Genomic DNA, 18,373 nt, shown 5'->3' on the forward strand with positions numbered 1-18,373 from the left:
CCACATCAACGATTCCACGTCATAATGAACCCAAATGTCAAATTGAATGTACACCTGAATGTCAAATTGAAATTAAATACGAATAAATGCATACACTGTAAACAAATATAAAATTAAAACCTTCAGCAGCAGAAACAATCTCCCACCAGCTACTCTGACAAGGTTACCTTAAAAATCCATTCTTCCAGGATTACAACACAACGAGGGAAATTTCTTGCTCTATACACAGCATGCAGGACAGGCTGCTGAAGAGGCAGAAGGATAAAGGCAGTGTGTTTGGGAGGGGGCAAAGGAAAGCTCAGAGCAGGCTGCCATATCTATTCAGAGTCTTTGGGCAGCATTTACTTATCCAGACCCCAACACAAAACAGCTACTGTGAAATGTTGCAAACTCCAGCCATAATAAAGCGCGTGATACTGTCCCATCAGCAAAGGCCAAGATCAACAATGACTCAGGCCAGTCCCAGGCTGTAGGTGGAGATGCCTGCAATACCTTTCGTTTACAAAACCCCGTTGCATTACAAGAGGGTCGCAGATACCCTCTACTTTGCAAGGGCGGAATGAATAATGTTCTCCTTAGAGAGAACAAGGCAGTTTTGAGCAACATTCTACAGCACAGGATGCTATTTAATGCATACACATTACAATGCAACCATGTCAGCTTGTTATTGTGGTGCATTTAAAAGGGATTCCAGTTCCTCAACAGGCAGGACAAGCATGGGCGTCTGTGTTCAGTGTACTGACAGCCATTGTGGTGCCACCATTCTGCCGCAGTTAACTATGCCACTTGCACTGAAACCTGGACAATAAGAATGATAGAAAGCATTCCTATGCTTGGCTTTCACCAGAATTAAAGAGTAAATTATTGGAGGAAGTGATAAAAGCAGTGTTGACAGGAGTCTTGTACAAGCTGAAGGTAACTAGCTTTAAGAAGTTGAAGATTTTGGAAAAAGAAAAAAACGTTGACAATAGAATACACATCCAGGATTTCTTACAATGTGGCAACATTGGTGTGGAAATGTACACAAATTCAAATAAATGGAGGGAGAATCTCATTAACTTTGAATTTACACATTTGAATAACAGCTCTGTTCCACTTGGACTAGAGAGTTTGTGTGATGTGGCATTTGAAGATACCATGGATTTCTGTACTTCAAATTAATAAATCTTGCAGTGTCACTGTCAATTTAACAGAAATGACCAAAATTGGTCATTTATTACCCATAAGAATTAGGCATCCAAATAATTAAAATTTTCTGCAATTACAATATTAAGTTGACACTGTGCATATTGTTCAAAAATTCAGAAGCAGCTACAATTTCACATACAAAAAATTTATTTAGAACAGGAGTTCCAAACCTTATTTATGCCATGAACCAATACCATTAAGTGAGGGGTCCATGGGCCCCAGCTTGAGAACCCCCGATTCCAAATAAAAAGCAATTATTGTCATTTTCATGTTAAATATCTTACTCCAGAAATCTGTCAAGCAATATTTGTTGGGCAATGATACACTTGGATATGAACTAAATAGTGTCCTCCTCTGTATACTGCATTTCATTGGCTTTGTGTCTGTACTCGGCACAATGACAATAAAGTTGAATCTAATCTAATCTAATCTAATAATATCCCCTCTTGTTGTGCCACTGGGAAACTTGCCCCACAGTATCTGAGGAGAAGTCATTATGTGCTCTCAGAACAACTAAAGTTGATTTTACAATCCCTGTGATTTAAAGCTAACCTCCCAGAGCAGATCTCAACCGATCCTTGAGAACCCTGATCTGATTGAGGAGGATAAATGTAGCCCATTACTACACACTTCCAGGCTTCTCGGCCAAGCCTCTACACAACCACCAAGGCATTTATCCATGACCCAACTTGCAATTGCAAGGCCACTCCATCATGCAACCACATTTTCAAATCATTTGCTATTTTTCTTCAAAGAGAAAAAACACAGGTGTGCCCAGAGTTCTTACTCAAACTGCCACAGTATACAAATGCCAAATAGAATTTTTAAAATTTCTTTTCAGTTGAATGCTGCTGAGAGCTGTTGGACAAATCTATAGAAATTGTTTTACTTACTAGGGTGAAATCATTTATTTTTCTTTTTAATGCAATGCTTTCATCCTTTGAATTATCTGATCTGAATTGTTCTTCTAACTGTTAAGAAAAAAAAGACAATTCAGGTTCTCTCATCATAATAACGAAAGCATAATGGCAAGTAATTTTTATACAAAAGCTCACTATGTCCAACAAGGAAAAATAAAAATCATTAAAACCATGTCCACGCGCACTATCACTAGGGCAAGGACTTTCGTCTGATGTAAGGTACTCTAGTGTGAAGCATCCAAGCCAAACTTGCCTGGATTTAGGGATTGTGCCCCCTGCAGACCTGCTGTCTGAAAACTGCCTGAACCTAGAGTCAGGGAGACAGAGACAAGAAAGTTGTCACATCCAGGTACAGAGTGTTTGCTTAGTTACAAGAGGTACAATTATGCCGTGAATGGTTGCCCGTTATTCATTAAATTACCAGCAAGAGGTACAATTATGCCGTGAAAGGTTGCCCGTTATTCATTAAACGAAATGTCCCGGGACAACACAGTGGCCAAAGGTCTGCATGCTTCTGCACCTGGGAACTTGCAGAAGGGTAAATGTATATCTTAAAAACTATTAACGACTGAAAGAACTTTGCAGTTTGCAGGTTGTGACCAGGTCAAACAAAAAGAAACTGATTTCTGCACTAGAGCAGAATTCACGAGAGCAATAGCAAATAGGACTTTGGCTGAAATAAAACTCAACTAAAAATGTAAAAAACAGACATGGACATACACATATTGCACAGCTCCACAGTATGAGAGATCAGAGCTTTACATCACCACCCAGATAGGATTTCCATCCAGAGAATTACCTATCATTAGATATCCTCTGCCCCAACCCCTTGGGTCAGGTACTAGAACCCAAAATTTTCCCCACAGGTTAGCGGATTAGGCAACTCCTGCCATGGTAGTGTAGTGGTTAGCATAACGCTATTACAGCTTGGGGTGTTGGAGTTCAGAGTTCAATTGCAGCAACCTCTATAAGGAGTTCATTCATCCTCCCCATGGAATACATGGGCTTTCTCTGGGTGCTCCAGTGTCCTCCCACAGTACACATACGTACCAGTTAGGAAGTTAATTGGCCATTGTAAATTGTCCCAAGATTAGGCCAGAGTTAAATTGGTAGTTGGGCGGCGTGGCTCAAAGGCCCAAGAAGGACCTATTCCACACCGTATCTCTAAATAAAAAAAAAACAGGTAGTAGCTCCTCTAACCCCCATCACCCCCCCCATTAGCAACATTGCTATCCCAAGTCACGATCGGAATATACTATGTGTATGGCCTGTAATAAATGATCTGCCCAACTAGAAGGCACTTGATCAGTGAAGACAGTGACTTAAAAAAAAAACCCAAGAGAGTTAAACTTTGCAAAAGATAGGAGTAACCCAAACTTCCAGGATATCTGTACAAATTTCACAACCTCTCTCCCCTTTGTACCTACCCGGACTGTTGCTTACATGCAAAACTTCTACCCAGCCTCATCAGGCCACCTGCCATACAGTCAATGAAATGTATCCAATTCTTCTCCAATTTCTTATTCAAAAACATCTGGCTTATTAGCTCACTGCTTCAACAAGGAAACTACAGAGTAAATACATTTCTGGTACCTTAAGCCGCAAATAGCAGGATTAATTCAAATTCCATTTCTTGTACCAAGAAATACTCCTAAATTCTCTTCTTCACTTTTCACAATATATTTCTTAATTTTTTGCCAAAAAACAAAAAAAAACACAGCTTTAAATTTGGTGCAGATATTATTTCAGTATCAGCTTTAGAGATGATCCTTACCTTTTTCAGTTTTGTAACTGTTAGCTGAAGTTCACTTATATTAGCATCATACTGATGCTGTAGACTAACGAGAGTCAACTCTGCTTTTCTTTGTTCCTGCAATTACAGTCAAATGACTCCATCTTTATCAATATATATATATATATATATATAAAAAACACTACCCCTTTCAAACTAAGAAGTTCTTCTATAAACTTCTGATGGTATTGCTTCCAATTCAACTAAATCAGTGAAGCAAATTACACCTTTACTTCTCTTAATGTGTTTCACAAGAAAGAACTTGTTAGATACGTGACATGGCGAAATCTCAAGACAAACTTAAGAGCAAGAACAAATCCCACCTACCAACTCCTTCCCAAACTCTCAAAGCTCTAGTTACTCTAGGTGACTGGATCCCATTACCCTTAAAATCTGTGTAATTTTTTTGGGGAATGTGTACATTTGAACAACAAAAATCTGCAAAAGAGTTTTTGCATGAAACATCCATCTCCTCAGAGAATGAAGGGAACAATTCATCTTTTTACTCCTCACTATAAGCATGTCTAGCTTACATCATTTCATGCTTTTGTGTGGACAGAGAGAAAAGGAGCTTCAAGTCCTTGCTCAATGGACATAACTTGAACTGAACAAACAAGTAAAAAGATCACATACTAACACATACTGCCACCCAGCTATAACTAGAAAGAGATTCACACCTCAATAAATGCTATATTTGCACAAGGTTTTCTGTTTAAAATTAAGCAACTCTCTGTAGGGGTTTTTGTGGTAGTCAGCTTACTGGACACACAACTGAAATCTGATCAATAGACATGAGCCAGAATCCCACTATGGAAGATGGGAAATTTGATCTCAAGTAATTAAATTAGTAAATTGTGAATTAAGGAAAAAGAAACATGTTTTAATAACATGAAACTGTCAGATCAGTGTAAACACCCATCTGCTTCACTAATGATCTCAGGGAAGCAAGTCTGACATCTTTGCTTGGTTGGTCTCCAAACTCACCAATGTAGTCAACTCTTTAACTGCAATTAATTTTAGCTTTAGGACTTCCACATCCCATGAACAAATTGAAAACAAAATCTAAGACTGAGCATAACACATTTTTAAACATAGAGGTCTCACTAACAAAACCAACATTTATTGCACAGCTACAACTGATATGAATGGTTTCAAGAACTAGTAATTTTGCTATGGATATAAAGTCACGCAAAAACATTAGTTAAGCAGAAAAAAAACAAAAAAACTATAGTTACACAGTTACCACTAATGATATCTCCTCCCCCTCCCCCCAAGTTTGTTTGCTTAATTGAGTTTAAAATTGCTCAACTCTGGTTCATAAGTACTAACCATACTAGTTCTCTCACAGTCATTATTCTAGAGAACCTTATTACACAAAGATCCAGTAAAAGCTTTTCTTGAAAAACCAATTAACCAATTAACTATAAGCTGGTCAGTTTAACTCTAGTGGGGAAGCTTAATGAGTTTTTATAAAGCACTTGCTCACAACTTAACTATTGCCTCGAGCTCCGGCTGCTACACTCTAAGAAAGATATGAAGGTGTTGAAAAGTGACAAAAACTGTCACATTTCACTTCGACGTGGATAGGCCAAAGCAGCAATGGCTCTATTTCGGAAAGGAGGTGTTTTAAGGGAGGCTGATAGCCATATTTAAAGCCATGAAAAGTACAGACAGAGTAAGAAGAGAAAACAATTGGCAAAGGGAATGAAAATAATTAGCAAAAGAACTGAAAGTGACTCAAGGATTTCAAAAGAAATTGTGTACGATTAAGATCTGTGGCTGGGGTAGAGAGACTATTCGAAAATGGAGCTATATAGATACTTGAAAAAAAGTATGTGTAGATGGTGGGAGGGAGAGGGCAGGAGAGTAGACCAACTAGAATGTTCTTGCACAGAACCAGCGCCTGCTCAATCAGCTGAATGGCTATCTTCTTTTCTACACTACTCGAGATTCAAATGGGATACTCATAGCATCAAGGTATAAAACCAAAAACAAAATAACAGATAATGTTCTCCTCTAGAAAATGAGATTTTATACTTGAGTGTAACACCAGCCCAAGTGGGGCAGACTCAAAGGATGATTCGTGTGCATGTTGGCTCCAATGATATTATCAGGACATAGCTGTACACTTGAAGTAACTGAAAATGAAGGCCTCAAAGTAAAAATTTAACAACAAAACCCTTAATGGTTTAGTTATACCACCAGTGCCTTGTTGCAATGTTTTCCATTAAAAATAACAAAGATTGTAAAATACAGATATGAAATACATTTTCAAATTAGCTATGAAAAAGCAACATCTGAAACTACAGCACCTAACATGTCATTTTTGAAGACAGTTACTACAAGGCTCATTAAAAGGGATTTTAACACTAAGGAAGTGAACATTTTTCCACTTCAGGCACTCAGTGTCAACACCAATCAATTCTAAATGAGATTTAACACAGCCAGCTGCAGAACCAGGACTTTCAGTTCTGAAATTCCACCAGGGGATAAACCATAAATCCTTTCAGAAATGCCTCCTCCAATAACTTTGAGAAGGTTGTAACTAACTTGTTTTAAATATAACATACAATGAGATCGTATTGTCAACTTGGGCCTGTAGTACTATGCATCAGCAAGTTAAAAATTCGTAGCAAATGATTTCCATTATTCACAGAATACAGCTCATGAACTCATTTACAAAGCACAGCAGCATTTCCAACTTCATTATCTGCATAGCAATCAAGGTAGAGCGTGTTGATTGCAACTGAATGGAATTCGGACCGGTTCCACAACAGGTAAGAAATCCATTTTGTCAGCTCACCACTGGGTGAAGTTCTGCACTTGTTTTAGAGATTTTTCTTGAATGGCTACCTTTCTCATCCTATTTTATAGAATGTTTTACTGCAAATTATATCATCAAGAAAATATGGAAATCTTGAGAACTTACCTCCTTTTGGCACTCCTGAACAGCAGTCTTTATTTTTTGATTAATATCCTCCTCAAGCTCACTCAGCTGTTGTGCAGCTTCATCCTGCGTCCTGAAACAGAAATGCCGATACAACAGCAACTATTACTTTTCATTTATAAGTCTGTAGAGATTAAAAATGCAGCAAGAGAAGACCATTTTATCTGCCATTTAGATTCTGATCCCAAGGAAATATTTAATTAAATACAAAAAAAAAGCAGGTGAAATTTAAATATCGATCATCAGCTTTTAAAAAGTTAGGGATTGACCAGTTTTCTCATTTATATGGACAAAAGAATATGTCAGTCCAACTGAGGCTGTGGGAGACACAAACCAAAGTTAGTCCAAGAAATGGTCTTTAAGGGAGTACTGTGAATAAATGGAGGAGAATTTTCAATCTCTGGACCAGAGTCTACAAACATTGCAACAAAAGAATCAGCAGTGTAGAAGCAGAAGTTGCCAAAATCAGGGCAATTTTAAAACTGAAGTTATAGTGTTACATGCTCATGGAGATTTTTTTTGTGAGAATGCTGTAACGGTCTTTTGGAGGTCACCTGATGTGATTTTCCCGCCGATGTGAGGTCACGTGATGACATGTGCCCCGTGACTATATAAGGGTCGACTCAGGTGATGCAGTAGGGATTTTGAGTTTGTAGATTTCCAGTTAGAACGTGTTGTGCCTCCGTTTCTGTTGCGTGTTTGTTTTTATGACGCAGTTTCATTTTTAAAACGGAAGCTGCATTCTCTACAAGACTTGTATTATTGAACTGGAAATTTGTGGCTGGAAGTGCCAATTTACTCAATTCCCACAGTTTTGAAGGGAGAGTGAAGAATTCATCGAAGTGAAGGATTGAGAGAAGTCGGCATTGTTTGGTAGTTTAATAAAAGATTGACCTTACTGAGTCTTCGTTGAAGAGAAGCTGCATTGAGATAACTCTTGCAATAGCGCAATGAGTTCATGCACAAAGGCTCTCTCCCTAAAAGGAATTTAAGGTCAGTCGATTTAAATTGTTTAATTTCGGCATCGGGAATCCAGTGGACAGAACCGGCAGTAAAGGTGCGTCGGTGAAGAAATCGTTCTCCAGAGAAGTCTCTCCCAATTGAATGTGTGAAACTGTTGGACTTCTGAAGTTATCGCTTTAAGAACTGTATCTGACCATATCACTTTAAGAACTGTTTTCGCAGTTAACACTTTAAGAACCAGAGCCGAGTGGAGTTGATGAACGGCTGCGTACCTGTTTAACCTCCAGTCAAAGTTTTGCTTTGTTTTTTCTCCTTATTGTTTATACGTGTTTAATAAATGTTCGGTTGTTTTTATAACACCTGTCTCGATTAATATTCATTGTTGTCAGTTACGTAACAATAGAGATAAGTAAAGAGGAGTGCCAAAAATATCAAAGAATTTTAACCTTAAGGCATCCGTTAGTCTTGTCAGACCATGGACCTGCGCCTGGAAAGTCTTCACTCTCCAGGGCACAGGCCTGGTCAAGGTTGTATGGAAGACCAGCAGTTGCCGATGCTGCAAGTCTCCCTCTCCACGACACCAATGTTATCCAAGGGAAGGGCAAGAGCCAATACAGCTTGGCACCAGTGTCATCGCAGAGCACTGTTGGTTAAGTGCCTTGCTCAAGGACACAAACTGCCAAGGCTCCTCCGCTCCCACAAGAGGATGGCGGAGAGGGACAGCATCACTCTGATACAACTATTGTCAGCTCGAGCTGCAGAGAAGTTTGCAGTCCAGGTCAGTGCTCAAAGATCTGCCTCACTAAGGTATACCCTAACGGAGCCAAAGACAAGGCCATCAAAGCCTATGTAATTCTGGACGACCAGAGCAACTGCTCACTAGTGAGACCAGAATTCTTCGAGCTGTTCAGCATAAAGGGTAATCCATTCCATACTACCTCAGAACTTGCTCTGGCACCGCAGAAACATCTGGCAGGAAGGCAGAAGGCTTCCAGCTCGAGTCGCTGGATGGCAGTCATCATCAGTCTCCCTCCACTCTTCGAGTGCAATGAGATGTTAAATAACCAATCCGAGATTCCGACGCCAAGCGCAGTGCTGCACCAGCCCCATCTCCACCGCATTTCCAAGCACATCCCAGAACTGGATCCAGAAGCAGAAATACTCCTGCTACTCGGAAGAGACGTTCTTAGGGTGCACAAAGTCAGGTAGCAGGTCAATGGACCACACGACGCCCCCTTCGCCCAACATCTGGATCTGGGCTGGGTGGTGATAGGAGAGGTGTGCCTTGACGACGTACACAAACCGACAGTTAACACGCTCAAGATTAACGTGCTAGAGAGAGGCCGCCGTTCAATTTCTCAGCCCTCCACAAGTGTTGCATGTATCAAGGAAGCACAACAAAGGCACGAGCATAGTAAAGTAACTGCGAAGACACTGGGACTGTCAGTCTTTGCTCAAACTAAGCTCGATAATAAACTTGCTCCATCTGTGGAAAATGCCATCTCCTTAAAAATAATGGACACAAAGGTTTTTACAGATGAAGCAAACAACTGGGTTGGCCCACTACCATTCAGAGTACTGCACCAGTGCTTACCAAACAACAAAGAGCAGGCAGTCAACCGGTTCACATCTTTACAACGAACCCTGAAAAGGAAACCTGAGACCAGTTACAGAGGTTGTTCTACTTCTACCTAAAGAATGATCTAGAGACTAAAGTTCTATACCATGTTTATAGTGACCTTACAAAGGTCAGGCAGGGAGTGTGTTGCCCTTAAGGCATTTATTTAACTTTGTTGGGTCTACGTTTTAAGTGATTTGTTTGTAGCTATTTTCTAGTTAAAGTTAAAGGTTGATAACTATGTTACAGTATAACAAAGGTAAATTCATTGTCTATGGTGTATCGCGGCATGTGATGACGTCACCTCCGGTTTCGCCGTGCCTTATGTGTAACCTCCGGTTCGGAGAAGGTGTGAAGGTGGGTGCCATGCATGCAGCATGATCGTGAAGAGCTCCGTGTCCACCCACAAAGAAACATTATAGAAGCAACGCTGTAAGTTCCTATGAAAGTATTTGAAGTAAAAATATTAACGCGGTTTCTGTTAAGGAAGCGGCGGTTTGGGTGGCACGCGTGTCGGCTTTTCAATTTCAAATGTGGGGTGGATTCGAGCTCGGCGGCGGTTTGACAGGACCCCCCTTTGCACCCTACTCGGGGCGGCTGGAGACACTCGCTAAAAGAAGAGAGCGTGCGTGGTCTCCAGAATGAAACAGACGTTGTATATGTTTGTATGTTTTTATCAACAGTTTTCACCATATGATGTTAATGTGGAAGAGTGAACAGTAAATGGTTAACCTTACTACGACTCTGTCTTCATTGGCTCCAGTTTAACTTGGTGTTTAGTCAAGAGTTGCAACACACTGCACGAGAACATTACAAGCTCCTTTTCCACATCCCGGCCTCGGACAGCTCTGCCTCAACAGCGATCCAGCTACTCCAATCAACCAGCAGCTCACTGATGAAGTAGCCCTACAGTACCTGACATTCCTGGAGTAGAAATGCCTTTGGATTGTAAAAAAACCTAATTTTACAAAGAAAAAAATCACCTTTGGTTGACCCCGAGAGGCCACCACGTTCACACACGCCGCCATCTTACTGGAACCAGTCAGGACATCCAGTGTAGAAATTGAGATGTCGTGTTGTAATTATACAAGATATTAGAGAGGCAGTATTGGGAATAATATATTTGGTTTTATTCACCCCTACATAGGAAAGATGGTACTAAACTGGAAAGAAAGCAGAGGCGATGTACGAGGATGTTTCTAGGACTCGAGGCACTGAGCTATGGAGAGAGGTGGAACAGGTTGGGACTTCTTTCATTAGAGCATGGGAGAATAAGGAGTGATCTTACAAAGATGTATAAAGTTATGAAGGGCATAAACAGGATGAAAATACACCCCCTTTCTCCCAGGGTTGGGAAAACAAGAACTAGAGAACGTAGGCTTAAGGGGAGAGGGCAGAAATTTCATAGGAACCTGAGGAGCAACATTTTCCCACACACGGAGTATTCAGAATATGGAATGAACTGCCCGAGGAAGTGGTTGAGCCAGGTACGAAAACATTTAAAAAGAACTGGCTGGGCTCCAGGGCCTGTTTCAGTGTTATATGATTCTAACACAAATGGGTGCTTGATAGAAGGCATCCATTTAATGTCATTTTATCGTTTCTACACGCCTGTTGACTCTCCTTGGATTTGCACTTCAACACACTAGCAGCAATTTACACTAGGCAATTAACACACAAACCTAGCTGTCTTTGGGATGCGGGGAAATATAAAGTCAGAGCACCTAGGGGAAGATGCAGTCACAGGAAGAACATACAAACTTCAGACAAAGAGGTCACCCCTCAGGGTGGAGGAGCAACACCTTATATTCTTTCTGGGTGGCCTCCAACCTGATAGCACGAATGCTGATTTCTCCTGGTATAGAAAAAAAATCCTTCCTTCCCCTCTTCTTCTATTCCCCACTCTAGCAGTTTAGCTCTTCTCACCTCCCTATCAGCTTCCCCTGATGCCCCTCCTCCTTCCCTCTCTCTTCTCCTATCAGATTCCAGCTGTTTACCTTTCCTACGATCTGGCTTCACCCATCACATAACTATCCTTTTTCCCCACTCCCCACCTTTTTATTCTGATGTCTCACTCCATCCTTTCCAGTCCTGAAGAAGGGACTCTTGCTGAAATGTCGACTGTTTATTCATTTCCGTAGATGCTGCCTGACCTGCTGAGATCCTCCATTTTGTGGATGTTGCTTTGTAGAGAACGTAGGCTTAAGGCGAGAGGGCAGAAGTTTCATAGGCACCTAAGGAGCAACATTTTCCCACACACGGAGTATTCAGAATATGGAATGAACTGCCCAAAGTGGTTGAGCCAGGTACGAAAACATCTGTAGAATTTCTTTTGTTCAAGTTTATTGGAACTCAATTAATATCTCTGTTCTGACATGCAAATAACACCCAAACAGCACAAGTCAACAAGCTCTCATACAGCCATCAGAGCAACCTCTGGATTCTCCAGCCAGACCCACTCATTGATCACAAACCTGGCTACTTCATGCTGGGAATTTTAGGCAGCGAGAGTAAGTCAGCCCACCAGGTCTAGATCAGGTCTGGGCAAGCAAACACATTGGCAGTGACTCAGGGCAGCAATTCATACAATGTCTCCCTGAAATTAATAAGACCGTAAGACATAGGAGCCGAATTAGGCCATTCAGCCATCGAGTCTGCTCTGCCATTCCATCACGGATGATACAGGATCAACCCCATACACCTGCCTTCTCACCATATCCTTGATGCCCTGACTAATCAGGAAACAATCAACTTCCACCTCAAATATACCGCACGGACTAGGCCTCCATCGCAGTCTGTGGCAGAGCATTCCACAGATTTACTACTCTCTGGTTAAAAAAATTCTGCTTACCTCTGATCTAAAGGGTCACCCCTCCATTTTGAGGCTGTGCCCTCTAGTCCTGGATACCCCCCACCATAGGAAATATCTTCTCCACATCCGACTTACCTAGTCCTTTCAACATTCGAAGGGTTTCAATGAGATCACCCTGCATTCAAGCCCGAAACTGCCAAACGTTCCTCATATGTTAACCTCTTCATTCTCAGAATCATCCTAGTGAACCTCCTCTGGACTCTCTCCAATAATCCTTTCTGAGATACGGGGCCCAAAGCTGTTGACAATACTCCAAATGCAGCCTGACTAATGGCTTATAAGGGTTCAGCATTATCTCCTTGCTTTTATTTCAAGGGGAATAGAATATAAATGCCAACATTGCAGTTGCCTTCTTTACCACAGACTCAAACTGTAAATTAACCTTCTGGGAGTCTTGCACAAGGACTCCTAAGTCCCTCTGCACCTCTGATGTTTGAACCTTCTCCTCATTTAGATAATAGTCCGTACTATTGTTCCTTTTACCAAAAATGCATTATCCTACATTTCCAAACACTATATTTTATCTGCTACTTTTTTGCCCATTCTTCCAATTTGTCTAAGTCCTGCTGCAATCACATTGCTTCCTCAGCACTACCTACCCCTCCACCTATCTTTATATCATCCACAAACTTTGCCACAAAGCTATCAATTCCATAATCCAAATCATTCACAAAACAACGTGAAAAGTGGCGGTCCCAAAACTGACCTCTGAGGAACAGCCCTAGTCACCGGCAGCCAACCAGAAAAGGCCCCCTTTATTCTCACTCACTGCCTCCTGCCTGTAAGCCATTTCACTATCCATGCCAATATCTTTCCTGTAACACCATAGGATTTTAACTTGTTAAGCAGCCTCATGTGTGGCACCTTATCAAATGCCTTCTGCAAATCCAAGTGAGTGACATCCACTACCTCTCCTTTGTCCACCCTGCTTGTTACTTCCTCAAAGAACCCTAACATATTTGCCAGGCCAGTTTTCCCTTGATAGAAGCCATGCTGACTTTGACTTACTTTATCTTTAGTTTTCAAGTACCTCGAAACCTCATCCTTAATAATAGAATCCAACGTTTTCCCCAACCACTGAGGTTAAGCTAACGGGCCTATAATTTCCTTTCTTTTGCCTTCCTCCCTTCTTAAAGAGTGGGGTGACATTTGCAATCTTCCAGTCCTCCAGGACTATGCCAGAATCAAGTGATTCTTCAAAGATCATGACCAAAGCATTCATTTCTCTTCAGCATCCTCTCTCAGGACTCTGGGATGTAGTCCATCTGGCCCAGGTGACTGATTCACCTCAAGACCTTTAAGCTTGTCTGGTACTTTTTCCTTTGCAATAGCAATGGCACTCACTCTTGCTCCCTGACAGTCACGAACCTTTGGCATACTGCTAGTGTCTTCCACAGTGAAGACAGATGCAACCCATTAGCTTCATCTGCTGTTCCTTTGTCTCTCATTACTACTTCACCATCATCATTTTCAATTATCAACTCTCACCTCGCTTTTACTCTTTATATAACTGAAAAAACTTTTGGTATCCTGCTTTATATTATTGGCTAGTCTACCCTCATATTTCATCTTTTCCCTTCTTATAGCTTTTATAGTTGCCTTTTGTTGGATTTTAAAAGCTTCCCAATCATCCAAACTTCCCATTCACTCTTGCTACCTTATGTGCCCCTTCCTTGGCTTTATGCAGTCCTTATCTTCCCTTGTCAGCCACCTGCCGTTTCCTTTGTGGGACATATCTATACTGTGTCTTGTGAACTATTCCCAGAAACATCAGTCATCTCTGCTGTGCCGTCAATCCCGCCAGTATCATCCTCCAATCCACCTGGACAAGCTCCTCTCTCATGCCTCTATAATTCCCTTTATTCTACTGTGATACTGATACATGTGAGTTATACTTCTCCCTCTCAAATTACAGTATGAATTCAATCATATTATGATCACTGCCTCCTAAGAGTTCCTTTACGTTAAGCTGACTAATAAAATCTGGGTTTTTACACAACACCCAATCTAAGATGGCCTTTCCTCGAGTAGGCTTAAACATAATCTGCTCTAAAAAGCCATCTCAGAGGCATTCAACAAATTCCGTCTTGTGATCCGACACCAACCTGATTTTCTCAATCCCCTTGCATATTGAAGTCCCCCATTAGAATTGTGTCTTTACCCTTATTATATGCTTTTTCCAGCTCCCTTTGTAATCTCAACCCCACATCTTGGCTACTATTTGGAGGCCTGTATATGATTCCCATGATTTTTTTTTTAAAAACTCTTGCAATTTCTTAACTCCACCTATAAAGATTCAGCATTCTCTGACCCAATGTCACCTCTCTCTAAAGATATAATTCCATCTCTTACCAATACAGCCGCACCACTGCCTATGCCTTTCTGCCTGGCAAAGCATATCCTTTGATGTTTGGCTCCCAACTATGGCCTTCTTTCAGCCTACAACATCATACCAACCAAATGGGTATTTGGGTATTAGAAAAGATATGGAAACTTGCACACGAATTTTGAAAACAAGCTCACAGCTCACAAAGGATTTGTTCATATTTACTGACAATTAACTGACATAACATGTCACCAAATTACAGATAAAATTTGCAAAACACGAGTTCTGTTTTGATGACTGGAGATAGTGATTCCAATGTTACTAACTATGTGCTAAATATTGGAGGATCCAGATAAAACACTTATTTGTTTAAAATCTAAAGTCCCTGACATCAATGACATTTGAAATGATGTTTTTGACATTTAAAGCAGCTTGTTTGTTCAGCTAGATGGATGCAACTGAAATAAAAGACTAGTGTAATCAAATTGCTGTGAGTTTTGTAAAATTTACATAACATCATTTCTATTTCAAGTTAGAAGACCATGTGATTAATAACTATCATTAAATTTATTATGAGCATTCTATGCAGTGAAAATGTGACATAAGCCGGTATGATTTTCCATTTTTAAAATGGTATATGTCAAGGTTATGCAAGAATGCAAATTTCAACACACAGGGAGCTGTTCTATGTGAAGTGTATTGAGGGACATTACCCGGGGTGAATCCTATTCCATATTCCAAAGGTGAGAAAAATTTGTATCATCTAACCATCTTAAAGAATTAATTGTTCTCGCTTTAAACTTTGGATAAATATCATAGTCTTAGGAAACTTTGAGACATTATAAAATAAAATTGCAAGTAACAGACTGATATTTTTCCAAAATCTGACGAAGAGTCAGAACAACATCAATGCTCCTTTTGTAGACCTTTAAGACTTTCATCTCAAGACAGAAAAATTATGGCTACAAAAACTGCTATAGCTCAATGTAAAGCAGCAATACATCACCAAAGGTACTTACTTTCATGAGTTATTAAACTGAAAAGATCAGGGTGTCAGCCCAATAACATCTATAGCCGCACTTTAAACATTACACATTCTGAGGTACTAATTCAGGATCATTTAGAAACTGATCAAAACACATAATCAAAAGGTTAGAGGCTGCAGGTAACTTTAAAGGATAGGGAATAGATGCAGAGAATCTCACAGGGATTTCCTGCGTGAGGCAAAATAGATAATGCTGCAGAAAGGTGAAGAACAAGAAACTGGCTTGAAAACATGGCAGTCGGCAGCAGGTAATGTGAAAACTTCGGATAAGTGCATCATTGGATGGATTGTGGTTAGATCGGAGGTAGATGCAGTGGGACTGAGGATAAAAATCATTGTAATGGAGGGGCTAAAGTGACTCAATCAGTTATAGGTGATTTCCATCTAAGACATTGACTGCTAACATTGCTAAGACTGCAGAAATCAGAGAGGGTAGTTTTGATACTGCTAATGTCCATGTTAAGTAACATCTGTAACATTCAAGGTGTTCTAACTAACATCACCAAGCAGCCTGCAGCATCTGGAGGACGAGATGAGGGAATGGCTGGAGGAGAACTGCTGCCATCAGGATACATTCCAACCAATCTAATAATCAAATGACATGGAGGAGGATAGGGTGCCCCAGAACGCATATTAGGGTGTCTAGAGTTCATGGCAGAATCAGTAAAAGTTAACAACTTATGCCTTCTGGAATAAAGAGAGCCAAAATTTCATGTGGATGGTTAGACACCCATAAACATTGTCCCTGGTTTCCCATCTACTCAGAAACCAGAGTGAAAAGCTAATGAAACTCTTTCATAACAACAAGATTTCAATGACCAAGTTTTCTTTTATAAACTTCACTAGGTGATGAATTGTACCCAGTAGTAGCAGTGCGAACACAAGTTGAGTACAAAGTTCCCCTGAGGGATTGTCCAACAAGAACAGGAGAACATCCGCTTCATGACATCAGTACAAGTTGATCGTTTACAAACACTTCATCTTTACCTTTTCACAGTATATGCTAGTTTCTCCAGTTCTGTGTTCTGCGACATAACATCTCGAATGAAGCTCTTGATCACACACTCGTATTGGCGAATCAGCCTGGGCTCTGCTGTTTTTAGGTTTTGGTAAAGGGCAGCAACTTGCTGGGGTCTGCTCACAGAAAGAGAAAAAACAGGATAATGGAACAAAAGTGATGAGGAAGTATAACCAGGGGCCTCTCCAAAACCTGCAATCCAATTCTAGTTATTTCATACATTTTAAGGTACAAGCATCTTTAGCATCTGTTTTCTGTTCAACATTTGGAGCTGTCACTACCAATATCCATGCATTAACAAAAAAACTTAAAACTGAAATGAGAAAGAACATCAAACACTGAGCATTAAAGACACTGGATGTAACAGGACAAACATCCTTCACGTTCAGAAGTTCAATGTAAATTTATTATCAAAGTAAATAGTATATGTCACCATATACAACCCTGAGATTCATTTTCTTGCAGCATTCACAGTAAATACAAGAAACACAATAGAATCAATGAAAGATTGCACCCAACAGGACAAACAACCAAGCAAAATACAAGCTGTGCAAATACAAAAAAAAACAATAAATAGAGAAAATGAGATGAAGAGCCAATGAAGACAAGTCCATATTTTGTTCTGTTTGTCAAATTGTCAACCACCTATTTAACCCAGTGTATTACAGTAGTCTTCTCACTTTCATACTTAGCTTGGAAAAAGTTGTATTCACAGACTCCCCTCATCTGTGTTGTTGATATTCACTGTAAATACGTGGCCTTAGGCAGGTCATTGATTAAACACTACAAATCAAAAAACTGCTCATTTATTCCAAGGTCTACCTGTTATGCTTTGTTACTCCAAAACGTGAAGCTACTTGCAAGAGAAACACAGAGTCAGGAGATAACATATGTACCATCGTTTTTACTTTCAGCAAGACACGCACGTATAACATGACACATACAATTCATGTATTCTTACATACAACCTGTAATGAATTATTTAAACAAAGAATGTTACCCAAATATATTTACAATATTACTCAAATATTACTGAAATATTAAATACACAACACTTCTCCCTGCTTAGCTATAAACTCCAACTCAATATGGAATGTACCTCAAAATAAATAAATAAATAAATAAACAAACAAATAAAGTGTGTGTGTGTGTATATATACATATATATATAGATGAAAAATATAATATGATACAGCTACTATATAGACATCCACAGCGTAGTAAATTTTAAATTGTCCCATTCAGGCCCAAAGATTCAATCACTGTGGAGGCTTTCTTAGTCATGAGGGGCAACATCTTTCCTGACTGGAGGGTGCGGGGTTGGGGTCAGTCTGCTTGGCAGGAGAGACTTGTGGCTGCGAAACAATCTCAGGTTCTGGGGCCTCCTCCATGGTGGTTGTAGGGGTTGACCCTGGGCCTGCAGGAAGTGGCTCTGACAGCTCTTCTAGACATCCTGGCACCCCAAACAATGCATGGGAAGCTCCACTGGACAATGTGGATCCTAATGTGTGAGTAAAGAGTCTGACATCATTTCTTTTACCTTTTGGAAAGCCACCTCATACTACTTTGTCCATCGCCATTTCTTCCCGATTGGTAGAAATGTCCAAGTGATGAAACGCAGTAGACAGGTTTGGCAGGAACCTGTTATTATAATTGACAAATCCTAAGAAGGACTGCAACTGTG

The 18,373-nt window shown here is 40.3% G+C and overlaps 1 protein-coding gene across 1 annotated transcript in view; it reads right to left on the reverse strand.

The window, feature by feature from the left end:
- The window catches only part of rasef (RAS and EF-hand domain containing), a 73,558-nt gene that overhangs the window by 35,327 nt on the left and 19,858 nt on the right, over positions 1-18,373 (reverse strand). Inside the window, exons 2-5 of the mRNA XM_072281576.1 lie at positions 16,659-16,805; positions 6,830-6,920; positions 3,883-3,978; positions 2,082-2,159 (exon numbers count right to left, since the gene is read on the reverse strand). Coding sequence (XP_072137677.1) covers positions 2,082-2,159; positions 3,883-3,978; positions 6,830-6,920; positions 16,659-16,805 — 412 coding nt within the window. The remainder of the gene's footprint in view (positions 1-2,081; positions 2,160-3,882; positions 3,979-6,829; positions 6,921-16,658; positions 16,806-18,373) is intronic.

The sequence above is a fragment of the Mobula birostris genome, chromosome 17 (assembly GCF_030028105.1).
Source record: "Mobula birostris isolate sMobBir1 chromosome 17, sMobBir1.hap1, whole genome shotgun sequence".
Classification (NCBI taxonomy): Eukaryota; Metazoa; Chordata; class Chondrichthyes; order Myliobatiformes; family Myliobatidae; genus Mobula; species Mobula birostris.